General features: G+C 36.5%; 1 protein-coding gene across 3 annotated transcripts in view; it reads right to left on the reverse strand.

Moving 5' to 3' along the window:
• BAZ1A (bromodomain adjacent to zinc finger domain 1A) overlaps nucleotides 1-27,146 on the reverse strand; it is a 65,066-nt gene that overhangs the window by 9,728 nt on the left and 28,192 nt on the right. For 2 of the 3 annotated variants that reach the window (XM_074868276.1, XM_074868277.1), the window contains exons 7-21: nucleotides 25,489-25,623; nucleotides 24,750-24,852; nucleotides 21,957-22,123; nucleotides 21,057-21,152; nucleotides 19,069-19,207; nucleotides 18,474-18,620; nucleotides 16,001-16,096; nucleotides 15,648-15,872; nucleotides 14,823-14,988; nucleotides 14,460-14,573; nucleotides 13,187-13,311; nucleotides 10,944-11,552; nucleotides 8,242-8,405; nucleotides 7,910-8,064; nucleotides 5,398-5,546 (exon numbers count right to left, since the gene is read on the reverse strand). In XM_074868276.1, coding sequence (XP_074724377.1) covers nucleotides 5,398-5,546; nucleotides 7,910-8,064; nucleotides 8,242-8,405; nucleotides 10,944-11,552; nucleotides 13,187-13,311; nucleotides 14,460-14,573; nucleotides 14,823-14,988; nucleotides 15,648-15,872; nucleotides 16,001-16,096; nucleotides 18,474-18,620; nucleotides 19,069-19,207; nucleotides 21,057-21,152; nucleotides 21,957-22,123; nucleotides 24,750-24,852; nucleotides 25,489-25,623 — 2,590 coding nt within the window. The remainder of the gene's footprint in view (nucleotides 1-5,397; nucleotides 5,547-7,909; nucleotides 8,065-8,241; nucleotides 8,406-10,943; nucleotides 11,553-13,186; nucleotides 13,312-14,459; nucleotides 14,574-14,822; nucleotides 14,989-15,647; nucleotides 15,873-16,000; nucleotides 16,097-18,473; nucleotides 18,621-19,068; nucleotides 19,208-21,056; nucleotides 21,153-21,956; nucleotides 22,124-24,749; nucleotides 24,853-25,488; nucleotides 25,624-27,146) is intronic. The other variant, XM_074868278.1, reaches the window with a different exon arrangement.

The raw sequence follows: 27,146 nt of genomic DNA on the forward strand, positions 1-27,146 counted from the left end.
AGCTGTATTTGTTTTACTACCCATGTTTAAACCTTTGGCTTTGATACCGCAATTCCTTCAATGTAAGAAACAGGCTACAAAATTATTGAAGTAAAAAAAAAAAAAAGAAAACCTGATAAGATATTCAATATTCTCTAATTCTTAGCAATGCAAGTAGCATTTAAAATTTACAGTCTCTCTGACTAGTCTGGTCTTCCACTCTCTACCTGTTTTTATGCCCCCAGTGGCACCTTTTATCATCATCTGCATTACCTAAGACTAAATTAATTAAGTTATTTCAAATACCTTTTTGAAGTGTGGCAGATTATTTTTTAATTAATTTTTAGAATCCATACTCGTGCAGTCTAAAAATGTAACTAGAACAGTGGTTCCCAACATGTGCACATGTAAAAAGGTAGGCAGGGAAGGGTAAGAGAATCATGTACATGGAGGAATTGCACATCCCAGGATTTACTTTGACTCCCGCTACAAACAGAAGGCTTAAACTGAAAGCTCTTAAACCTACCCTCCCTTAACTTTCTGTCTGTCTCTGGTACAAATGGCTATAGCAGCAGCTTAATGACCACAGGCTTCTCTCTCAGCAAACTTGTCTGTTCTGTGCTACCACAAACTCCTGACATCTCAAAAATATAGTCAGTTTATGGGCACAATCCTCAAGGACCAAGAGAAGTAGCTCGTTCTGTCCACATGAAACAACATACTTAAGACATTTTTGTGCATGAGTGGTCTTGAGTATTAAAATGATGAAACTACTCTCCCAGGAAGTAAAGAGCTATAGTAAACCTCACCTGCTCCAAATACAAGGTACCTTCTCTGATTGCCTCCTCTGAACAATAAAGAAAAATTCTTCATCATAAAAACTGCCCAATTCCACCTTTGCTGCCTCTGCTCACAAAACTCCACAGGGAAGTAATGAAAGCACAAGAACAAAGCATGTGTATAGACTAATCCTACCCCAGTTCACTGCTGGAAGATGCCTGATGCTATTATAAGGAGGACAATTATAAATAGAGAGGAAACAACCTTGGAGTAGAGGAAACAAAAATAATCAAAATCTAGAAAGAAAGGAATGAAATGAAGACAAGCCAAAAGGAGTGAAAAAGTTGGTGGGTTTTTTTTTTGTCCTAGAAGTAGTGCATGGCATGAGTGAAAAAGGAGGTAAATGGTTCCTAACATCAGCCACAAAGGTGCTCCCATGAATTAGAATCCAACCTTTCGTATGGAAATCTGAAGGATGCTTAATGACTGAAGTCCTGCACTAGTGCAGAAGCCAAGAGTTTTTTTGTAGCTGCCTCAAACTCCAGGGCAACGAAATTGCTTCATCATTTTATACCTCAATTTTCACATCTATGTAATAGAAATGATGAGACCAATGTCTCCACTTCAAAGTGTTTTGAAATATAAGGAAAAGTAATTTATACCAAAAGAGCAACAAAATCCACAATTAAAATACATGTATTTCTTATCTGAGAAGTAGCACTTCAGAGTTTCCATCAAGCAGCTATTTTTTTTTTTTTTAAAAAAAAGGCTTTTTTACATCTTAACTCAGAATTTTTACAGGAAAAACATGTGCTGTAAGCTGCACCCTGCTTTTTGTGATTCTCCTCAAACATTACCTTGGGCTGGACTGAAGGAAACAAACCAAAATTTTCATAGCTAATATGTAATTAAAGGATTTCTAGAACAGAATTCATAATTAAGAAATGCACACAATTCAAGTCATGTTACATTTAATCACCAGACAACTGAAGATTAGTGGCCATCTAGCAGTGCTGCCAGGCAGAGGGTGCTGTTTCTGGGGTTTCTAGATCTCCTTTTGCATTGCTATCTTCTGTGTCAGCTTTTTCTTGCTCTTCCACTTGAATATTTGGTATGCACCTCAACTCTAAACTTATCAGAGTCACCAGGGAGGCTCTTGGCAGCCTGATAGAGCCTCAGAACAAAAACGGAGCAGAGGGGAGCAGCTGGTCCTTTTATTGCTTTACTGGGTCCCTTTGTCTGCTCTGCACCCTGCAGGCCACCGGGATAAACTTGCCAGTGACTGCAGTGAATTTCACTGCGCCGTCTTTAATACCAGAAGCTGTAAATAGAGTGAAATCTAAAAATTGTTAAGTATGCCTCTATTCCCTAATAAGAACAGAGCACGGTGAAGGAGGGGCAAAGAGAGAAAAGAAACTCCACAGTGAAGGCAACAACAGAAATCACGGCAAAGACAAAGCACGTTCAGTTTGGTTTAAAGCAGAAATGCAGGCATGCTCTTTTTACCGAAAGCATTCCCCTGTACTGCTACCAAAACAGAACTCTGAACACCTGCTTGACTTCCAACGTTTTTACTTCAGTGGTAATTAAATCAGCCTAAACAGTTGGGTTTGTTAGGTTTAACACTAGAAACAGATATGCAGGCATTTTGTCTAGGAGATGGTTCCATTAAATAGTTGGAGCTACTATGAAAAAAAACTGTTATAAAAAAAAAAAAAGTGTATGGACACAATGATCTATATAAGAACAGGCAAACAAAACCAAAAAACCCAGTGGTTACAAACCAAAAGCTAATTTCTATCATCAGAGTACTGTTGGCCATTTTCTAGAGAGGTCAATGAAAGAAGGCATCAGTTTTGAGCACAAGGCAGTCCCCAAGCAAGAAGCAGTGTCTGCTTTTTATTGAAAGGTTTAGTAACACTACTAACACCTCCTTGTCAAGTCGAGAACTTTTCTTTGCCTGTTACACATATGGAAGTTGCAAACTAAGAAACAGAACTTGCTATGGTAGCATGTGAAGACATGTTTCCAACTGGGGAGCTTAACCTGAATGTAAGATTATGCAAATTTTACACTCTTGTTTTTTTGAACATGTCTGAAACACTTAAGAGTTATATCCAGAAAGGGCTGCATCCAGAACTGCTGCCTGACCTCTAAAGCGCCTAAGTTTGCCAGGTGCCTCTCAAACACACAGGTTTCCTTGACGCTTTGCAGTTACACCTTCTGGTCATGCCCAGCAGTTCCCAAATCAGAGTACCTTTCACATAACTAACTGCCTAGCAGTCAGAAAATTCAGCAGCGAATAGGTGTGTGTTTTAACCTTTCTTTACTACAGAGCCACTCAAAGCCACAGCTCCTCCAAGAGCTCTCTAGTGACAAAACTAAAATACTGCCTTCATTCAGACTTGTCTTCTGCTAAAAGTGGCCCATTACGCAACCAAAAACGTGAGATGCTTGGCACCAAAAAGTAAAGCAAGGAAGAGGGAACCTGACACTGTCACTTAATGTTTAGGGCAGTAAGCCAGAGCAGAGGAGACGTGGGATCCTTCCTGCTCCCTCAGCTATGTAGCTATGTATTCTATACATTACAGTAATCTTACAGTAGTACCATTTTTCAGAGCAGAAAATATGCACAAGCACAGTATGGTAAACAAACGTAAGAGATTTAAGACATGCAAATCATGGAAGACTGCTTTCCCTATATACTTTGTTACACAGCATAAAGCATCTAAAGGAAAACAGAATTTCCAATTAAAAACAAACAAGAAACCCCACCATCACCAAAAAGGCAAAAACATGAACCGTTAGATTATGGCAGAGCTGGGACCACTGAAAAATAGATGCAGGAGGATTGCTAAAAAACTTTCTCTCCAATACTTCAGGGACACTTTTCTTCTTTTAGGCCTCTTCCTCTAAACTCAGGATGCCCGATCTATGGCCAGAACATACTAATAGCTGTGTTTTTCCCCTTAAGGGCACACTGTGGTAAACTTACAGATGTCAGCAACATGCTGTTGCCAAAATACTCTCAAGGGAGAGTTTGGAAATGAAGGCATATACTGCACGATGTATTTACAACCTGCACATGCAGAGTAAATATGACAAACACTAGATGCACTGCCAATTAACTGTCCCATGCACATGTTGTCAATCTAGTCATATAGCAGGAAACAAGCTGTATCATGCCTGGCTTGGAAAGGGCAGACATACTCAAGTTGACCAAACACTTAGCCAAGTAAAGCTTTTAAACAGCTGCAGTTTAAACTACTCCTATGCTCTCCCCTTTCATCTCAATCATTTGCTGTGTTTCCCTTTTCCAGAGGTCATCACACTGATAACGAAAGCTTGTGGAAAGGAACCCATGCATGCGTGTCAGAGTCTCTGGCACAAATCTAGCTCTAACTCATCTTCATAGGCAACTGATATCCAGACACCAGACTCCCTGCAGGAGCAGCCGAGATGCAGAAACAGTTTTAGGTCAACTGTGCCACAGAGCACTAATGCCTAGTGTTAATACACCAAAACCTGCATTTTTGTCTTGAGCTAGTGCAGCAAAATCTGCCAGAGACTATGGATTTTTTACAAAGTCATTATCAGAGGAGAGTATCAATTTAATAGGAGGTGTAGCAGTTTGTGCTCTGGAGGACCCCTGGTATGTGCTGCACTGGTAAATCATGCTGCACTCTTGCAGGCAAGAAATAAAGCAGTCCAGCTGTGCAGAGCTCATCCTCAGTGTGGCATCTGGAAGGGAAGCCTGGCTGGAACAGCTGCCTTGGGAACTATGAACCACCTTTACACAGTTCTCCAGTTCAAAACCCCAGTTTTGAATTGCAAAAGGATCCTCAGGAATCCAGACCTGAGGGATCACTGGAAAACAAAGTGACTTCATGCACTTTGGATCTCCTCTCTCATCCCTAGAGCACATCAGAAGAATTCAAGGAAGGAATACACATTAAAGCCAAGCTACAATCATGCTTTGGTTTAAATGTGTCTTGCAACCTTTTATTTCCAAGTTTTGCAGCATAAACACAAAACCCAAAAGAGCTGAAAGTTTGCAATGTAAATCTTTACGATGTTTTACTGTAAATGTTCTGTTATTGCCAAACAAGGTGATCCAGATAAACCAGGCCTATATGCTTTCACAGAAACAGTATAAAAAGGAGCACACATTTTTACAACCTAAAAAACACACAGAAGAAACTCACTATATAGTTAGTTGCATGATAAATTGGCCTCAACAGTAATGCTGAATTACAGATTATTCCCTCAGAAAGCTCACTCATTTCTGCCTAAGGGTACAATTTGTCTCCCAATGCATCAGTACAATTGTAGGGCCACATACAACGATCCAGGTTAAATAGGCATGTATATGCTATTAATACATGTAATTCAGGACATGCATAATAGTAAGAAAAATATTAATATTTCCTCATAATCTACAGCCTTGTAAAGTGACAAGCTAACGTTTTTTAGTTTTACAATTGTACACAGCAACAGGTTAGTTATTTATTCTTTTCCCTGACATGTCCCTCTAAAGCATCCAGTCTTACAACAGCAGCAAGTGGGTTTGGGGTAGGGTGTTTTTCTGGTTTTGTTACAAAATCTTACACAAAATTAGTTTCAGTTCTGAAAGCTTACCAAGAGGTGCTTTGAGAAACCTGCGCTCAATCCCTTGTTCTATCTGAAGCAGTGCAGATGCCAAGTAGTGGACCACATTATTAACTGGCTGAGGAGTACTTGTACTTGTTGATGCAGCACTTGGAGCTTCAGTTTTTAGCCCAACGAGTCTAGAATAGAAATGTATTTCTATGTATTATCTTTTCTTTTAAACATACTTTGAATTCAACACCATAGATGTTTGTACAGTCTGTATCCACAGTAGATATTTATTTTCACTTCATTTACATGCATGGACTATGGACATGAACACATACTGCACAGGTGGGATTAGTGTGATTAGTTATCCCAGTTCTTGAGTTTGCTTAATTAGTCTAGCTAATCTAGATAAATCATCTGTAGATAACAAAGTTATCTAAATTTCAAGAAATCTGGATGACAAATTTCAATACAATTAAGATTTCCAGAAGATTTGATGCAACATCCATCAGCTAGTTTATGAGAGATTTCTGTGAAGAGCATAGTCCCAGTAATTCTTCAGTGAAAACACTTCCAGTGGTGAGGTGTAGTCTTTTAGAATACTTCTGTCTGCAGAAGCTCAACTACCTATATCCCCACCATTAATAACATTCTTGAAAATAAATAAAACCAAAAAGTAATTTTAGAATGTTAGATCAAGAATTGTTAATTTATATGTTCTTGCCCTTGGAGGATTTTTCGAAAATACTAACTCTTCATGTAAGTGGAAAAAAAAAAAGGGGGGGAAGGGGGGGAAGTGAGTAGGTTTCCAATAAAACAGCCTTCTTTGACCAAAGACTAAGTAATCATTCCAAAATGTAGTTAATCTTCCTGAACCACAAACATTAAGTATAGTTTAGGAGAGTAACTCACACTAATGAAAATAAAATTTAATTTCTACTTGGGGTTTATAAAAAAATAACTAATTAAGACTGTCTGGATTCTGCTTTATTCCAGTGAATAAGCAATGCTTTTGGTTGTTCCTGTTCTTTTTTCACACTTAAAAGCTGTTCATTATATTTTGCAGTCACACACATTTTAAGACCCTGAAAGCAAACAGAAAAAAAGCTGCATAGTTATTTACATTTCACTAGTCAAACTCCAAGGTCTTAATGAGATGTCATTCGCTCTGAGGTGGATAAAAAGCCCAGCATCAAAAGCAATCTGTCACATGATTTCAGAATCCCATAGTCTCTGTTTTAATATGCAAGACTTTATTAGAGTAGACTTTATTCAGAAAGTTTGACAGAGTCAATATCAAATGGGAAAAAAAAAAAAAAAAGAAGCAACAAGCTTCTGCAGTTGAATTGAGAGTTAGCAAAGGAGCAAGTGCCCAAGGTAACTGGAGACAGATAAGTTTTAGCTTCTTAATTAAAACAGGGGAATATTTCTATGTTGTGGTTTTCAGGAAGCAAATCTCCGTAAATTGTGACAATAATATAAAGAAGGATGACCCTATCCATTTTGCATGCAACTAAAGAACTCAGATACAAAGGGCAGTCTTATATGGAAATACTAATTCAGCAAAATGAAATAAAAAGGGAAAAACTTAAAGTTCTTTAAGTTCCTACATCCAACACTGCATTCAAGAATCCAGTCAGAAATCTAGCTTTCATAAAAGTCTAATTGCAGAAAAACTCATAAAATACATAAGCAAAGTGTGTTAGCAGATTGATCACCTCCAGTGAATCTTTTTTCCTACAATATTTCAACATTCACATCCTACCAAGACATACAATTTTATATGTATTAAGTAAATTAAGGTAGATCTTTATTTCTGAAAAGTATGTAACTTCTGAGAAATATTTAGAAATCTTCAGTTCCTATATTTTGATTTCCAACACACACAGAGTCCCACATCTGTCTCAAATGTTTATTTAAAAAACAACACCACACTTTTACAGTTGCAACACTAGATGATTTGGGGTTTCCTCTCTTTTACTATGTTGCAGTTTGCTCTACAGAAGTATCATCATTCACAGAGTTATAAGATTATATATCTCTGTTTTGTTGCAGTGCTAAAGGTTAATCCAGACCATGGTCTGTTGCACTGATGGTTCTTACTGTGACTCATGAAGAGGTACACTGGCCAGTTCCACCAGCAATTTGTTACTATTCCCATTTTCCCTTTTAAACACTCCTACTCTTTCCACAAAGTGGATTTTTTTTTTCTTCTGGAAAACAAAACAGAAATTGCCATATTAACTTTTCTCGGCACTTTAAATGATATTAAAATGAATTTCTGTATTCCTTATTTGATAATTCATGTCAACTTTGAGTATTTTGTAATATCTGAATAGTAGTTGTAAAACTTGGTGTCTTAGTCTTATATGGTAATAGAACAGTGCCATTTAAAAAATATAAACCAATGCAAAAATATCACATTTTACAACTCAGATTAATACATACCATTCCAAAAATGTTGAGGGTAAAAACAATTTGAAGATTAAAAAAAAACCAGAGGACTGCTATAAAACTCACAGGGAAGAGCCATTATTTAAACCATAGCTCTTACCTGTCTTTCACAATAAATTTGTCTTGATCATCAGTTTCCATTTCTTCAGATTCTTCATTCACAGTTTTAATTATACCATTTTCTTTGTTTTCATCATTCAGAAATTCATACCGCCCATGTTCTAAGGCTGCTCTCCAAGACTGTCTGTCTGTAACCTGAAGCAAACATACACATTTGAAGTTTCTAAAGAATCAAAGGCCACAAACTTTTAGTGCCAATTACTGTCTACAGTTAATTTAATTATGCTTTCAGTAAAACCCATAGTATACAGGAGTTCTCATTTAAGTTACAGACTCGACGGCACCACGGTGCTCTTAGGTATTCACAAATACCTTAATAGCCCCCAATGTTCCTTGGTAGATTCTGTCTTCAATATCCAAAAGAAAGTCTCTGAGTCTCAGTTCAAGCTGCTTCTCTGCAGATACATGAGATCCATCATGGGCATTCTGCATCCTTCCCCGTCCTGAAGGAGGTCTGATGTCACTTTGAGGTTTGTCTGCAAGAATACCAAGTAACTTCATGTTAGTGGAGTTTGTTCCCTAAAGTAGCCACTGGTAGTGGGAACAACAGTAGTGCAGGGCAGAACAAACTAAACACACAGGTTCAAAACTCCCTTCCTGTAGTGACAGTTGCCACCACTTACATCTCCATGCCAGTTAAGGCATCCAATCCAACCAAGCGGAGTGTACTTTTAAGGGAAGACCTACAGATTCACATTCACTCATCCCAACACACAGGATGAGAAATTCTTATCAATTTAAAAGTCATTCTTTTGTCTTAAAATGTTTCCTGAAGTTGTAGATAATCAACAATTCTCTGATATAAGTGCAAGGAGGAAAAAAAAGCACCAAGAGTCATATTTCTAGTATTTTTCATATTTGATGGCACTTACTTTACAAAACTCCTCAGGATTTTTTCCCCACATGGATCTTTATCGTGGCAACATTTAAAACAAGCATGTGCAACTGACAATTGCAAAAACTAACAGAACAAGATATAATCCCTTTTGAAAATCTAACTTTAAAACAAAACACATAAAGATAAGATGACACAGGCAAACTAGACTGTGTCCTCTAATTAAAGGAGGGGAAAAAAAGGAAGACAGCAAGATAATGAATTTAAGACATCTCAAATGCAGAAACAACTCCCTCTAACTGAAAGTGACCATGCAAATATTCTCAAAATGTATACTAGCATACTCTGATGTCTGGATGTGGGAAACCTCCTTTTTGGTTTAAAAGAAGAAATGAAATGTTTTTTTCTTGAGCAGAACTGAAACAGCAGCAATTGGCTTGCAAGTAATTGATGAGGAAAAGTTAATGGATACTGGAATAAAAATCACATAACAACACATATCAGTTTTATTTCCATGCTCTTTTGAGTGGGAATTAGAAAACAGAGAAAAGCAATCTACAGCCTAAGAGAATCACAGAATAGCTCTCAGCTGTCCTGCAAGTCATTTGAGTGAAGGCAATAGGGCAGCAGTTAACGTCCACTGCAGTAAAACTCCCTGCAAAGTACAGCTACACATGGCCACTTATCACTGCTTATCACACAGGGGAGGCAGCATTAGTATTGGACCACTGCATTTGAATTTTCTTTATCTCTATTAAAGCGAAGTTCGAAGTTGCCTTTTTTAAAAAAAAAAATCATAAAAATCAACGTTATTCCACAATTGTAACATAGAAAGAAAAATCTATGATTCTGTAAATCAAGTTGCTTCAGGGCAGAAAGCAACACACAAAATAAAGGTGCAGCAACTAGGAAAATAAGGAACCATCCACACAAACGTTAGTATACCAGAAAATTATATTCTCTCACCAAAAAACACAAACATAGCCATAAGGCCTCCAAACAAAGCTTAATTATTATGCAGAAACTCTGTCCTGTGCTAGTTTCCACCAAAAGAAATGGTGGATCAGTTATGGATTTACTACTATTTGACATGTTTGCGGCATGTCCTGGTATACACACACTCCAGTAAAACAGAACTCAGCTATGCTGTGAATAATTCTCCTTTGCCCCAATACAGATACACCGAAATTCTCACAGTAATTTGGCATAATTCAAAACAAAATGCAATTTCTTAAACATTACCCTAGGGAGTTTCATTTTGGTAGCATCCTCTACCCACCAACATGCCACAAACAAGCCATCTGCAGGCTTGTGTACACAGAATTTTACCAGTGATTGGAGCTGATGTCTTGGCAATAAATGGCAAAAGACTTGGCTAAGAGAAAAAAAAAGAAAAAAAACCCCTAAATCTAGGTCTACGATGGTTTTAAGAACGCTCCTACATTTTTAAACTCATAAGAACAATACTGCTTTGCAGATGTCTCCTCCTGTAACAAGCCTCTGACAAAAGAAAAGGGAAAAAAATGAAGAATCACAGAATCTACTGCACTGACGCTAACCCACATAACCAACACAGCTACACTATTTTTCCTCCCAAAGGTTTTAGCATGACCTGCAATATGCTATCATTCCCTTATTCACAATAGGCCAGTAAAGGCTTTTGAATAATTTCATGTCTTATAATGTTATGAAACAACATGTCCTACTCAACAAATCAAGGTAACAGTCGTTGCCTCCCTTTTTGATGTTTCTGTCTCCGGTGTCCTATCTTGTGTCTCCTTTCATCATACCAGAAATGAGGACTGGAAATAAGGATCAATACTATGACTTACCTTTAGCAGATACTAATCTTTATTCCCCAGTTAATCTTTTCCCAAAGCTCAAATTACTTGCTAAAGATGTTTAACAGCCAATCCCATTTTACTAAGCAGACACAACAGAAAAATTGTTTTAACAAAACACCAGAAAAACACCATCAAGATCCATCAGAAGAAAAAAACCCCCCCAAAAAAAAACAGAAAAAAGAAAAAAATAAAAAAACAAACCTGTTTTCCATAGAGTGAAATAATGCTTAAGAATAATTCTTATTTATTTGGAATTACAATTAAATGAAAATTAGAGTTTCTAGAATATTTTATAGAAATTAGAAGCAAATTAAGATCAGGAACCTTACATTTACCTGGAATATGAAATTTTTCCACAGGAAAACTGCTTAGTTGTTCATATATTCTACTTTTCTCTTGTAAAAGAGTTTCTTTTAAGGCACTCTCCCTATGTCCTCGGGAATTGAGAGCCTCTAGGAGTTGGTCCAGTTGTTCCCGAGAATTGTAAAAGCACCAACGGTTTGGTTTATATACTGGCCTTGGCACCTCTACGACAACACTGGTGTGTGAATCTTGGTCAATATTGGAGGTAGATTCAGAGGATTTCAAAGACTCTCCAGTTTTACTGAATACCTGAGGTTCATTTGTGCAAGACTGTACACTATTCTGAAAGGAAGAGGTTCGAGGCAACAACATGTCTTCTGTGAGACCAGAATAGTCCTCTTCTATAAACAATCCAGGAACAGAGGGGAAAATCCAGTAGCGGCGGTACAGACGGTCACGACCTAATGGGGTGATATTTGTGCAGGCTGTTGCATTCTGAATCTTTTCTAACAGTTCCTTCTCTTTCTTTCGTTGCTCCTGTTTCAAAGCTTCTTCGTCTTCAGCAGTAAGAGGTTCACTCTTTTCACAAGTGGTCTCTTCTTGTCTTGTAAATTCTTTATATCCATTTTGTCCTCTCCTTCCTAAAAGTTAAAGGAAAAAAAAACAATAGCAATATGCTTATAAATTCTTTCTTTAACCAAAAACTCAAGTAAAGGGCAGATTTTGGTTCTATTCCCTTCCCTATTATCTAAACTTACACTGTCAAGGACTATCAGCTCAGTCAAGAAACAATACTAGTTTTATTAAAGAAAAATTCAAGTGATTAACCCCCTTCCCTCAATGAAGCAGCAGCCATCTTTAGTGTACTTTCACTTTGCAGGAACTAGACTAAGTCTCATTTACTGACATTGTCATTTTTAACACTGTAAAAAAAACAACCCAAAAAAAATTTTAAGAACTTGAAAGTGTGTTATAAAAGTTTCTTATCATGATAAAAGTAAAATTCTAGCAATTTCATTAATGAATACAAACTATGTTTCAGACTTAATTTATCATACTCAAAATGATCGATTTAAACCCCCCAAGACCTCAAGCAAAACCAGAATCCCTGTACAAGAGCTTTTATTGCAAACTCAGTTACTTTATCCATGTTTTTCAAAAAGTATATATACTACTATTTTTTCTCCTCAACTTTTACCAGCTGAAAACTACTCCAGTTCACATCTTAGTTTACCAATCAGGTCCTGACAGTCATCTAGAAAAGTACATCTTGTAATTAACAGATGCAACGGTGAAAGATGCTGTCAGCACTCAATTTCTACTGATTTCCAGTGTGACCTTTGGTTTCTCCAATTGTAGGAAAGAAATAACACTTGTTTGCCCTCCAGGCACAAGGTCTCAAACATGGGCATTTAAGAAACTTGAAATTCTGTTTAAGACCTCATTGTTTTGCCATCATAAAGCTGTAGTAAACATGCAAACCTGTATTACAGAATTACTCAATTTCTATCACAGGTACTGTTAGGAACCGTACAAGTTTGCAACCTGAAGTCCACAGTCATCCAGGACTTTCATTGGCACAGACACTAGCACAAAGCCTTCACAGGAGAAAGACAGATGAGCTAGCAGCCAAAGCCATCAGCAATTCATCCTCCTGTGGTGCTAGCTGTGTTTAGTTACAAATAGCAGGCTGTGCCGTTTACTGCACTACAGCTCCTACTAGCACACTGCTGAGGAAATTAAATCTGGGGATAAGTCTGGTTGCATTCTTGTATAGAAGGCCTGCTGCTTCATTAACAAAGGCAAACTAAACCCAAACACATAATATAACATTTTCTTTTAAAATACCTGTTGGTTTTGCAGCTTCTTAATAAATAGAATCAAAACCACACTATACCCTAATTAGACAAGACTCCTACGGCTCTCTCTGAGTGCACTACTCCATAACTGTAATGGTTTGTCAGGTAACAGCCTGTTTGAGGGGTTTTTTTTTAAGACAAAAGAGGAATCCAGACAGCAAATATGGAAGACAAGAAGAAACAGAAGTGTGAAAGAACATTCAGCTGACCGCTAGAACTACATCAGGCCAGCTCAATGCAGTTAATAGCTTATTATGATCACGTTTGGGTGGATTTTTTTTCCTTTTCCTTTAAAAATTGAGGAAAGATTGATACTTTATAAAAATTTACTGTAAAACATAAGAACTTCACGGGTGCATGCATGCGCATGTGTGTGCACACATATACACAAATGAACAAATGTATTATAGCGTTACCTCTTCCTCGCTTTTTGTTTGGTCCCAGCTCTTCTTCATCCTCCGTCACTGTGTCCATGTCTTGCTCTTTACGTTCAATTTCTTTGCTCTCTGTACTAGTATCAAGGTCTTCCCGTTCCTCCTCCCTGACACAATAAAATAAACAAAAGGTGACTAACTGACCAACCATGTATTAAAAGCTGAATGGAATGGAAAAAAAAAAACAACAAACCACCACATTAGAATATGGCATCTTCAACACAAACAGTATTTTTTCCTCAGAAGTACTTAAGATAGTCAAAGACCTATAATGCTTTTTAAAAATAAACTTTAAGTCACAGAATATATTAACACCCAGAAGAAACCCACTGAACTGTAAATGGAAAGTTCCATATTAAAGACTAAAACCTGCTCTTTGGTATTCATTCTTTCGTTTGAAGAGCGTTACTATAATCAGATCCTTTTTGGAGACATCTTAATTCAGGTCAGTAGAACTGCACTATTTTTCTCATGTCCAAAAAAAAAATGCTTTCTCATCAAAATGGTATCCATTTTATAAAATGGTTATTACACATTTTTCCCACATCTAGTAAAAGTAATTAAAAACCTACAGAACTACATGCAACCATTGCAGGATATTTATTTTATTATTTTTCTTCAATTACAGTTTCAAAAACATAGCACAAATCTGTCTTTGGCCCACGCTCACCTTTTGCAAGCAGATTTATTTAACTAACTCCCTTCCTCAAGAAGGTAAAGATACAGTGTTGTACATACACTTTGCTTTTATTTCTGGAATCATATACAGCTTCATGTGCATGAATCTTACCACCTGAAACCATACAGTTTTCTTAATAGAACAAAAAACCTCTTTTTTTTGGAAGCTACCTGGGACAGCACATCATTGTGTTAAAAAATGCTATTTGATTCATAAACTGTAATGTGAGGTCAGTATTGTCTAGCTCAGATCAGACCAATTCCTCAAACTAGAAAATGAACTAGAACGGTCTACTATGAAGATATTTATTCATAGATATGAAATCATTACAAGACAAAAAGTAATGCAAAAAAATACAAAGTGGATTTTACAAGTTTCTCTTGTCAGTAGGTAAAACTGTCAAACTTTTAAAAATAAAATCACTTTCATAAAGCAATTGCAGAACACTAGGAAGACTATATACTTAAATTAAAAATAGACCTTTGTATATGATCAACGGCAAATACATAGCTAAGGTCTGGCCACATAACTGAAAAGTGCTGTATCATATGTACACAGTAATACCATGTATCATACCCAACAGATACTTCTACAGCAGGATTTCTTTGCTCCTCTTCCTTCAGCTTTTCTTGCTTCTCTTTCATTTTTAACTCTTGTTCTTTTAACCTTTCTTCTTTCCTCTTACGTATCCTAATAGTAAGAAAAATGTAGAAATCCAGTTGCAATTATCTGATCTGGCCAAATCAATACTGCAGCATCATCTAAAAATAATATAGCGTGAGAAAGGACAATGCTTAGCACAATAAAATTTCACTCCTGTCTAGGGTCTCAAGAAACCAGTACAAAACACAAACACTACTATTGTTTCTCATATGCCTTTTGCAATCAAGAAATTAATTTTGTAGCAACAAAATTTAGCTTTCCATATCCTAGTTTTACCTTGCTGCCGCCGCCTCTCGTTCTTTGCGATGCTGTTCTGCCTTTAATTCTCTGAACTCCTGTTTTGCCTGTCGTAACACATCAACAGAGTCCTCAATGAAATCTCGAGTGGAGACGAGAGTCAGAAGTTTCCCACAGAGGGCATGAAGGATCTTCATCTTTTCTCCTAATAAAATTCAGACCAATTTTTATATTTCATTACACAACTGATAAATAAGCCTTACTCTTACATATTCCAGACTGAAGACAGGTTCTCACTCAAGAAAAAGTGAACAGTCAAACACTTTTAATGCACCTGCTACACTTGCAAAGAGGCATTTCCTGAAATATCTGCTTTGCTCAGAGATGCGAGCCTTTATTTTTAATTTAACTTTTAGCACCGAAAGAACTAAAATGCAATATTATCTTCAAAACTGAGATAAAGGAACAGTAGATAGTAATTTTCTTCCTCCATTTCCAAATAACAAACAAAAGACCCTAACCAGAACAGCAATAAAAAGCGGGGGCTGAATCACTCAGATGCTTCTCGCAGAGAGATCCCCTTCTGCAAGTAACACAACCTTTTTTTTTTTTTTAATGAGATTAAAAAAAAGCTACTCAGAAGTAATGAGACTGCCTAGCTCTGCAATTTCTGATCTGGTGTGACCTGCTTGTGGGGACCAGGGCAAAGGGGGTGGGTGTTGGGGTAGGTGACCTCCAGATGTCCTTTTCAACCTAAATTATTCTGTTACAGTAAATTTTGACCATTACTGATCTGAAGCAGTTACGAAACTGATAACTTGATGAGCAATCTAGTAATCTCTAACATTTATTGTCTTCTATTACCTGGCAACAAATCATACACTGAGGTACTTGAAAGCTTCTTCAAGAGACCAGGGTTACTTAATCTCAGCTCCATGCAAGCATCATCAGTAGCATCAAACCCTCCTCGTTTCTGGTAACGGTATTTTGCATTGGCTGATGTTACATCAGCGCCTGATGCTAGAATGTGAAGTCTGAGAATCTCAGAAAGAGTGCAGCTATCAAGATCCAAGTTTTTCAAATTGCAGCCTACAGTTGAGAAGAATGAACAGTTATTTTATATAGACATTTAAATGTATATAAATATTAAAAATGTGCTTTAAAATACAGAGCAAAATAAGAACAGTAACAAAACAAGAAGTGAAACCCACACATACCCTGATGTAACTGGGGCCATGCAGCTGCCAAAGTTGCAACTGCAGACAGTGCAGATTTTGTGGGGTCTGCATCTTCATCCAAAGCCTCTGTTAAATCTTTAAGGAAATAAACACTTTATTCTAGTGCAAATTAAAACTTGTACTGTGGAAGGGAGGAAAGCAAGCCGTTTTTTAAAAGTTGCAGACAAAGCAAAAAGAGGGCCGATATTTACAAAAGCATCAATGTATTTCAAAACTCAATTCAACATCCAAATTAAAATTTACGTATCTTTAAATGCAACTAAATCCAACTAAAAGCTAAGGACATGCACCACATGCTATACGCTGTTCTCCCTACACATAAGCTGTTAAAGCAACCCCAATGCACAAAACATGCACAATGGCAACATAAAAGGCAGCAAAAACAAATCCATAAACACAGTTGAAAGCAAAAACAAACAACAGTGCCAGAACACCTGTGTTTCATTCCCTCAAATGAACTGTTATTTCCTATCATCATTTTGCTTTCAGGAAAGACCATCCAAACCAATCAGACATTTTGATAGTGGTTATCACCATTCTCTGTATACTTTTAATCTGTAACTTAGATACAGCCTTACTGTTCTGCACAAATACGGCATTACAAAGGAACCTATTTCACCAAAATAAGCATCTACACTTAATAAGGAGCATCACACATTAGCAAACTGACCAGGAAAGCGGGGCAGTGGAAGGGAGAAACAGCAAAATTCCTGTTTCTTAGGCAAAAGTTTCCTTAGCACTTACAGGTATTTCTCCAGAGGGTTGGCAGAATTTTTTCAGCCTTGTATGCTTCTTCAACAATTTCACTTTATTCAAGTCCAAATCATTAAGTAGTTACAAAGTCACCAGTCCATAAAGAGCCACAAATTCAAACTAAAACTATGCAAAAAGCAAATCCAGAGTCTTGTATAATGATTGATATTTGAAAACTGTCAACCAGACATTTGCAAAATTAACCTCTGCACCTCCCCTCTCGCTGTATCTGTATAACAAGGTTTGCGAAAGTACTGTACACACCAAAACCCCACACCCGTGGTGTTCTCCATTGCAGAAACGCTGCCTGGACAGAATTTAAGTGAACAAACACGCTGACTACTACTAGTTTGGTTAGTCAGAACTACAAAGATGAGAATATGTAATTCTTTTACAGGAAAGAAGATGGCTAAACAAGAGTGACAAGAAATGAAAGTTCAAAGGCAAGTAAAAGATAATAAAGTGCCCTGCCCACAGCTCTGCTAAACTAGAAGCAAAATGTAGATTTCTGCAATTGCCAGCAATTGTGATGAAAGTTATATCACATTTTTTCTGACCAGTCCTATGAATAATAAAGACTCTAATCACCCATTATATGATTACCTGATAATGGAATCCTTGCTTATAATGCCCAAGCAATGCTCTCAGTAGTTAAAAGATACAGTTTAATTGATAAATTCAACAGTAATTAAATCACAGTCTAAATTCTTTAACACCATATCAAATCTGTAACTTTATTCAATTAACAAGAGCAGCCTCTATTGCTGAAGATAGTGCCCACGTTTTATATAAAGACGATTTATAGATTGGACATAAATCTTAAGCGTGAGAATACCCATAGTCTTCAAGGGAGGAATTAAAGGAACCTTCCTGCACCTCATGCGTCTGTCTTATAGGGGAACCACAGGATTCTCTTGACCTCAAATGGGGAGTGCTTTTATGTTCCTATCTACCTCTAATGAAATAAAGACTAGCAGGAAGGGTCAAAGCTTCTCCTTTAACTAGTCAGCAAATTTGGCAGTCCATAAACACAGGACCACACAAATTCAGAAGAAAGCCTGCACTTCCTTCTGATAGTGGTTAGTGTATACGAAATGACTCTGAAAACGTGGGCAGCTTCAGCCTTAGAGTGAAGGCCAAAGGCGGAGCAACTGCAAGAGCCTTTACTGGAAAAAAGAGAGACATGGTAGTATCTAGGAGCTGCAGATGCATACTTCTAAGTCTTGAAGGACAATAAATACTGAATTCTCCATTATAGTTGTGCTGGAGAGTTTAAGTTTTTAATCTAGTTAGGTTCAGAATTTTTTTTATCGCTAAAGACCTTTGAGAAGATTTAGGAAAATGCCTTGTTTCCTGACCCTCAGGAGAAACATCTAACAGTGCTGAAGGAAGAGAAGTAAGGTGAAGACAAGTTTCCCTCACCTTCAAGACATAAGCAGTGCTGTTAAAAACTTATTATGCTTTGCTGGATACAATCGTAGTAACAATGTGCTTGCTTTTTCTCTTTTCTCCCCAGACCCCAACCTCCATGCCCAGTTTAAGGCTTTAATTTCAGATAAAAGAGAAAAAACAAGTCCATTTACATACAATATCCATGCATAATAAGACAAGGTTAAACAAAGGAATGCCATAGATCATGCAATTTAAAGTTAATTCCAGTGGAATTTCAGTTTTTCAGCAGTAAAATTAAGGATCTGACCTTTGGTCTCAGCATCAGCTATTTGATCTTTGGCCACTTCCTCCTCCTCTTCGGCCATTGCCTGAAAGATGGCAGTCAGGAAGAAAAACAGCAATTCACATAGTGGGCCTTCAGTGTCATTTCCTACAAGAGCTTCCTCTAAAACTTCTGTGAATAAAGTTTAAGAAGCGTCACTTTTGCCGCAAAGTTGTAAAACAATTATGTACTGAAGAATGAAAACATTTTTTTTTCCTTCAGGTATGATAATCAAGTTACTTTTCCATAATTTACTGCGAATATTCCTAAAGCAGTGGTGTCAGAAAGAGTGCTGACAGAACAACATTATTTTCTTAATATATAACTGCAAGAGTAAAGTACAAATAGACATTTTAATAACTAGATTAACAGCTTCTACATTGAAATTAATTTTGATTTTATAAACACTGCGGAAGTTGACTGTGAAGAGAAAACTGGACTGATATGCACATGTAAGCACTGACACGTTAAAGTTGCACAGAAAGTTTTGTAGCACTGGTACTTGGGTGAACTTAAGTTGTTTGGTAGGAGAAGGGACACCACAAAATTGGGGCACCTTGCCACATAAATGACAACTTGCCTAAAGTAACTCCTTCAGGAAATTCATCTTGAAGATCAAAAAGTTCCCCGAAAGCATATAAAAACTCCAAAACCATCAGAGCATCACCAAAGATCTCAGGTGGAAGTCTTGTCTTCACCGGCATTGGAACAGGAAGTTCCTGCAATCCAAACAGGACAACTTAATATCGTATTCAGTTTCTATAGAGTACACAAGTGATAAAAACAAACAGTCTATGATTCTACAGAGTACATCTGCTGAGTTTACATTTTAGTGAAAATAGTTCTGCAAGACACACAATCAATCATCACCAACATCTGGTAGTACTAACTTTAAAAATCGAAGAGCATGCAACTTGGACATAAATCTTTTGAGATAAAAGTTTATTCATGTTCATGAAGTTGAAAGATTTTGTATCTTTGTTTAAAGGAACTCAAACCCACTACAAGTTAAGAATACTGGCTGTCAAGATTTTTCCTTTAAACCTGTATTATTTCACAAGAGTTTTCAATTTAAGTTTGCTGGAACTGTCCAGACAAGCAAAAACCAAACATATTCTTAAGAAGTTACCCATTATTGCTTGCAAAGACAAGCAAACAAAAACCCAACACATTCATGTAAAAACACACGCATCTAATACTAGCACATGCAAGATCGTGTCTAATGACTGAGTGTTCTGTTATTTGGGTTTTTGCATTGGTAAGTCAATTATGATAGTTTAAGACATTTTAAATGGAGCTGATGCGACTGTGTAATAAGACCACTTAACAGAGACACCACCTCCAAATCACAGATGACAGTGTCTGAGTTTGACTTCCAAATTAATAACTTGATGTAACTTTTCAAGACTTGTCTTCACTTAACATTTCTTAGCAGACAGAGTCAAACAATTCCCAGGAAGATAGCTCCTTTCCAAAGGTGGTAGTTCAAACATTAACGAGAATAACAAATACTATGCTTTCAGAAGAACACAGTAAGGTATTTCATATGTTTTCTGATAATGGAATTTTTTGAAAAGCCATCCTCAACTTAACTCTTCTTTATTCATACTTTTGTCAATTTTCACTGTAGTGATGACACTACTTTCCCACCCCTTCCTTTTTCTTTTCTAACTGAAACACAGCAGCACGGTTTTGTACAGCTTCCTCTTGTTTTGACGATCTCTTCCCTTTCTTCAGTTTCTTCTCCCTTTCTATACACAGCTAAGTTTTCACTCTCATCTTCAAGTGTCTGTACAGCTCTCCTTGAAAATACATCCAATTCTCATATTCCTCCCAACCATCACTTCAATTCATTTAACACTCTCCTCTATTCCCAACTTGTCCTCTTCAACCTCTTCAAGCTTCTGTCGTGTTTCCCTGTGTATCCCAAATAAACCCCCGTCCTTGTGTTTGACAATTTTGCCTCCTTTCGCTAACCCCTGCCAAAATTAATCATAGTGAAGTCTACATAAATGTATAACATTAGACAATCTTCTGTTATGTACAGTCACACTATATTCTTGTTTAGAACATTAAGTTCTTTGGGAGGTGAATTCTTGTTACTTTCTATAGGTTTCCAGGATCATCCAAATGCCTGTATAAGCAAAGATACTGCTAGAGTTTAAATCAAAAGAACGTCACAGGGAGTAACAAGATAATGTCCTACTTCTGCTGCCAAAAACTTGGTTTCGTCATCACTCAAATCTTTTAAGTAACTAAGGTTTATTCTAGGTGAGCTCATTCTGTATATTTAACAGAAATGTCAGGCATATGCAATACTCTCCACTCAGTAAGGTCAGCACTTTAAAAATACAGTTCCACATTAAGACTGAGAACTGCCTGTAAAGTTTTTCTGGAGGGTGGAAATGCAGATGCAGACAATCTTATTATCACCAAAAATATTACATGACTGTAGGTGATTCACAAGCCCTAGTATTCAGGTCACATCTAGATCTGCACCTGGATTAGGGAATCTAGCTTGAGGACCCTGTAAAGTACAAGCTTAAGCTATTCCAAATTGAATCACACCTTAAGATCATCACACTCCATATCTTCTCTAGGCTTACTCCACTGTTTCAGGTATTCCACGTATTTTCTTTTTTCTTCACGCAGCTTCTCTCTTTCCTGAAAAAGAGAGTCACAATTGTATATAAAAAGTGGTCAGATCACCCTGTTACAGTCACTAGAACAGCATCCCTTATTTCAATCACACCAAAAAATAAAACAAAACCATATTTAATTAGAATGAAATAATCTAATAATTTTTATTTTGTATAGAAAGATATTGGCAAAAATGTTTAGAAGTGAACTGTGGTGATACTTTGTTGGATTACACATGGGGTTTTGTTGCAGGTTTTTTTGATTGGTTGTTTGTTTGGTTTTTTTTTTAAATGGAAGCAGGTGACAGAAAAACACCTAAAATAAAGAGTATTTATGAAAAGTTGCCACAAAAAAAGACCATCAAAATCGATAGTGCACATGGCTTTGGTAGAATATAGTGGAATAAATAATTTCTTCATATTCAAAGTGGCAAAAAGTTATTTAGCAATTTCCACCCAAAAAGAAACCACAAGGAAACCCACAACCATTTAATATGCTGTGAATCTGATGCAGTTCAGTGTCTTTAACACTTAAGTAGAAGACAACCATCAAATCAAATACTGTAAAGCATTATTGGCAAAAAAAACGCACCCACCACATTACTTCAGAAGTTCAAAGTGAACTTTTTGTGAACTGAAGTTATAACATAGAGAGTGTTATCCAGAAATACAAATCCATAATTGTATCTTATAACTGCCTATTCTTCAAAAGTGCATTTCTATGAACTGAAAACAGTTAATGGAAAATAAGTTGAAGCAGATAGCAACTGAGAAACAAGCTAGAAAGACATACTGATCCTATATGAAACACAAACTGCAAATGCATTACTTTTTCTTTTTCTATTTTGAGTCTCTCTTTCTCTTCTTTCTTCTTCATCCTTTCTTCTTCCACAATCTTCTTTAATTCTTCTCTCTTTTTTTCCTTATCTTCTTTCTCCTTTTTCTTAGCTTCTATAGCATTTGCCTTCTCTTGTTTTAATTTAGCTTTTTCAAAAGCTACGAAGGAAAAAACAGTTATTTTTCTTTTCTAAAATGTTAATTTTATTTAACTGTGCTAAATAAACTCTTTTTATAATTACCATATGAAAAAGATATTGTTATGAAGACTGAATTGTTTCTATGCCAACCAGAAATTCAATCACTTGAAAGTTCTTTAGAGAATCAGAATTTTAAGCCTAAGTATTATGCATGTTTTACAAGGTTGTCATCATTGCAATAAAGTCAAATTTATTTGTTTTTATGAGTACACAGAAGTTTATTACTTGTTTATTGTTTTCCATCAAGTGACATACAAAGATGAGAACTGATTCCAACTGCATATAATTACAGCAACATATTTAGTAATGACTGCTTAATAAAAGCATGTCACAACTAGGTGTGGAATATAACCATTAAATAAGTGATCTTTAAATACTTATTACTGAATTACTGTAAAGTCAATACATTTAGTATTTCAGTGGTTTTTGTGCAAGTTTCACTTCTGTTATACAGTTTAATCTGAACTTTAATTGGTAATAAATGTTATTGCCCAAAGAGATCCAGATTTCTTTGTCGTTATCTGCACAAGAACAGCAGGATACAAATTTCCACTTTCTGTGGGCAATGTCTGTCAAACCCCACACAGGCTAACAAATAAAAGGGGGTCAGAGGGCTTACCATTTTAATTGAATAAACAAGAAAGCTAGAATCACAAGGGAAGAAAATGAAAAAAGATCCTTACTTCTATTACTAAGTGGACAGCACTCAAAAAAAGATTTTTATTACATTTTCCCATAAAATTCTGAAAGTGGGCTAGATTGCTTTTACAGATAGCTACTACACATAGCAGCAATGGCTCTCACCCAGCAAACAAAAGCAGTGAAGCTCATCCTCCATAGTCTTCTACATACCGAGAGGGTTGATTTTTCAAGGTACTTGGTATTTTCCTACCTTTTCACATTATTAGTAAAGTACTATAGCAGCTATTTATAACAGACTTTATGAATGTCAGTAATTGCCATTCCAAAATTATTTACAGGTAAAATTTATAGATTAATATACTATATTCAAAGGTGTACTTTTAAGTTTATTGTATGGAGGGAATCATACTTTTTAAACAACTGGTACAACATCTTGCCAGTTTCAAATTAAAGAATTGCATCTTTTAAAAAAAGAGAAAAAAAGAAAACAGGGGAAAAATAAAAGAATATATTTATAATCATGGGCCAAGATTGGGCCAAAAATTAACACATAGAATAAGTGTGACACCACAGTATTTTTCTTTTTTATTATTATTACTTATTTGATGCATTCATCATCATTTTGTATCCCCAAGATCAGAAAACTGCTGTGACAGTTGTCTAGTGAGGTGGCAGAAAATACAAAGAATACATTTGGATCTCTATGTTATGCAACTTATTTCAAGGCTGATTATTCTTTCATTGTTTGAAACTATATGTTTCAAAGCCATTGGGGTTTGTGGCACAATAGGATAACACAAAGATAAAATTAAGACAGAATGTGTCTTAACTAGCCTTCTAGAAGCTGCAGCTAACACCACACAAAACAGGAAGCAGCTTTGATGTTGATCAGCCAATACCTTGTTCTGTGCTGTCATTTCCAGCACATAAACAAATAGATGCTAGTTGTGCAAAGAAGTGGACACAAAAGTTTAGTGGAGCCCATTAGACACTTGTGTCCCCACCTCGTATGAAGAAAAGGCCCTGAGCAGCCTCAGACAACCTTGCAGTTATTTAAGCAGATGTTGGACTACGTAATTTAGAGACATCCCTGCCACCCTAAAACTTTCCATGGTAATGGAAATGAGAGGTAGAAACCAGAAGGTCAATGAAGTATTCCACAGATGAAAGCCTGTCCTTAGGAAGGGCATCAGTGCTTACAATCCAGAAGAACATCTCCTTGTCTGAGTTTGGTCTCCTCAAGAAGATGTACCAGTTTATCTAATTAAATTCATACAAAAGGAGGTCCCCTTACTCCCATTTGAAATCAAGTTTAAATAGAACAGAAATGGGTCAAAACTAAGCCAAAATAATTCAATCAGTCCAAAATAAAAATCTCTTAAGTGATTTGTGCTCTTTTAATTAGAAAAATTTGTAAAGAGACTGTAAGTAATCTTGCAGAACATTTAAACACACCTTAAATACCTACACAGAATCTTCAGAAAGACTCAAGATTTCCTTAAGGATTATTACAGGTTTAGAAAGCATTGCAGTTCTTTTAAATTTTGAGGTAGTTTTTCCATTTATGGATTTTCCTCATACAACAGATTGATTTGTGTTAAATGTTCATGCTTTGATATATCTTCAGTTGGTAAAATTTATACATGACTTCAGAATCCAAACTTCTGCAGAAATTTATTTTGCTCTTCATTTATCTGAGATAGAAATCAACATAGCTGGATCACAAGCCTCCTATATTTCCCCAGTTTAGCAAAACAAAAAAATAAATCAAGAAACAACCGTTCTAACCACTGAAAGGAGCACTTTGCAATAGTGCTGTGGCACTGCACTCTTACTACATTTTCCCTTTGAAACATACAGCCCCAAAAATACTCTAATTATGGGCTGCTCTCAGACCTGCAAAAACTGGTTCTACTAAGTCATCGGACTAAACCTCAACTCACCCATAGCTTGCGTATCTTCCTTTTGCTTCTGGAACCTTGTCTTTTCCCTTGCTACTTTACTTCTGTTTCCTTGGGTATTTCGTTTAGCAGTAATCTCGTCCTCCTGATAGAGAATTCAGAGAGGGAGTGGGAAAAAAGAACATAATATCTACAGTGAAATGACCAGCAACAGATATTCCCAATTCTCTCTAAAACAAGAATAAACAGGCTACAAGAGTTTTCCACAAACATACTAAGTACTCACAGATCCTGCCTAATAGTTGCAGGGGGAGGAAAAGAAAACCCAAAACCTTTTCTTCCAGCTTTCTTTTGAAATAAAGTAGTTTAGAGCACTAAGCTTTGCTGTGTTTAAATACAGGCAAGTGACGTAACTGTATCTGAGGGCAAGTGACATAATCCTATCTAAGAGTACAAATTACAGTTTTTTAGCAAATTATTTATTAATCATTCCCAGAAGGGACAAGTAGTCTATGCACCTTCACAACACACAGAAAAGCTAGTTTCTTGGCGGGCAGATAAAAATAAGAAGATAACATATCAAGTATGGTCCCTTTTACCAGCTTAACTATAAAGAATCTACTTCAATAGCAATTATGCAGTTTATCCCAATTCATCTTCAAAAAAAAAAAAGCACATCAACCTTGCATTCCAACTGTTCTGAAAGTTCACAGAGTAAATGGAAGAACTTAAAGACTATGCTGATGTGTCTTCATCTGGAATTAAAAATGTTATTACTTACATGACTAGTAGATGCCCTCTTTGGAGGTCTCCCTCGCCGTCTGCTTGCAGGACTGAAGATAAATGTGGGTGGGTCATCAGGAAAGAAGTAGGAGAATTTTTTTTCTGCTAGATTATATTTTGCAATTGATGTTGCCTTAGTAAGAGAGATGAAAACAGATATTCATTGTGAAATTCTTACATTTTCATAAATATAAGCTAATTAATGAATCATTGATTCACAAAAAAGACAATAAAAATTAACTAGACTCACAACTGGTTAGCTTAGGATAAGAAATAGAACTCTGGAACAGTCTAACTGCAGAGTTAGTCCACCAATAGGGTAGTAATGTAAGCAGCACACATTTGACAATAGCATTTGGCCTCATTTGGTAAGATTTTATTTCTTTAGATGCCTTTTAGCAAACACAACTGGACACAGTCTTCTGAGCAAGTTACTGAAATGTGTTGAAAATGACTTTTGAAGGAGAAAGCCAGAAAATTAATTTACTGAAGAATCACGTAATTCTCTATCATACTTAAACATTTCTGGAGGATGAGAAAATTTAGGACTTCTCTCATTCTGAATTGTCAAAGTTTCAAGTTGGCTTTCTCAACCTGGTGATTTCAGGAAGTCTGCCCTTATCAAGTGATATGGATGAGGATACAAAGGAGACACTCCAAATAGGACATGTTCACATAACTGCTGAAAAGCAAGGGAACAAGGAGACGGTCCACAAATAGCCCAAACAAAGAGAATATGACAAACACACATATACAGAATATAACCATTTTCCTAACACACCAGAAAGCATCGCTAATAGATCACTAGACCCAGCACACTGTATCACATCAAGGACAATGGGATCGCTAACAAGCCCAAGGAAGGAGGTGGTTTATCCCCTTCAGCTATATTTTCTTCTATTTCAATTTCTTTAAAAGAAACAGACTTTAAAAGCTACACACTTATTGAGAAATTAGTTGCCTTTGTTATTTTCCATATCTTTCAGAGGCAAGACTCTCATCGATGCTGTCATGTCTCAGAGCCCTCCTGGGCAGAATGAGCACACAGCCCATATAAAGCTGTATTAGGATTCCTCTTAAACACACACATAAAATACAGGACATAATAAACAAACGTGCTACTTCCTAAAAACAAGATGAAGATAAGAAGGATTTCAGGGTCAAGGCTGCAATATGCAGTGAAAGAGTCCAGGATTTCCTGCAGCACAGCAAGCAAGGCAAGGGAAATTGCTGTAGGAAAAGCTGCTCAATTCCTTGAGCACAAGGAAACAGAAATTCTCAGAATCATCCTGCGCAGACTAAGTTGTGAACTTTAGTCTGAACTTGCACTAAGTATCACCATATATCTCCACATAAGATGACAAAAATATGCATCTTAACATCTTCAACATCTAAGGCCTCATCAAAAGTCCATTCCAGCCATCTGAACTTTTCGGTACTTCTGTCCCACTGAAGAACTGGAGACTGAATTCAATCTACAATAAAATGTTTCCCAGCTACAAGCATTACAACAGAATTATATTAGCTTACTGTACCAAAACAGCAACAGTTAATTTTTATTTGACTTAGAAGTATCAGCTGCATACCTTGAAGAATGAAAACAACTTGTGTTAGACTAAGCAAAAACATATTATGTTTTAATAAATAACATTCTTC

This window comes from Strix uralensis, chromosome 4, assembly GCF_047716275.1.
Source record: "Strix uralensis isolate ZFMK-TIS-50842 chromosome 4, bStrUra1, whole genome shotgun sequence".
Taxonomy (NCBI): Eukaryota; Metazoa; Chordata; class Aves; order Strigiformes; family Strigidae; genus Strix; species Strix uralensis.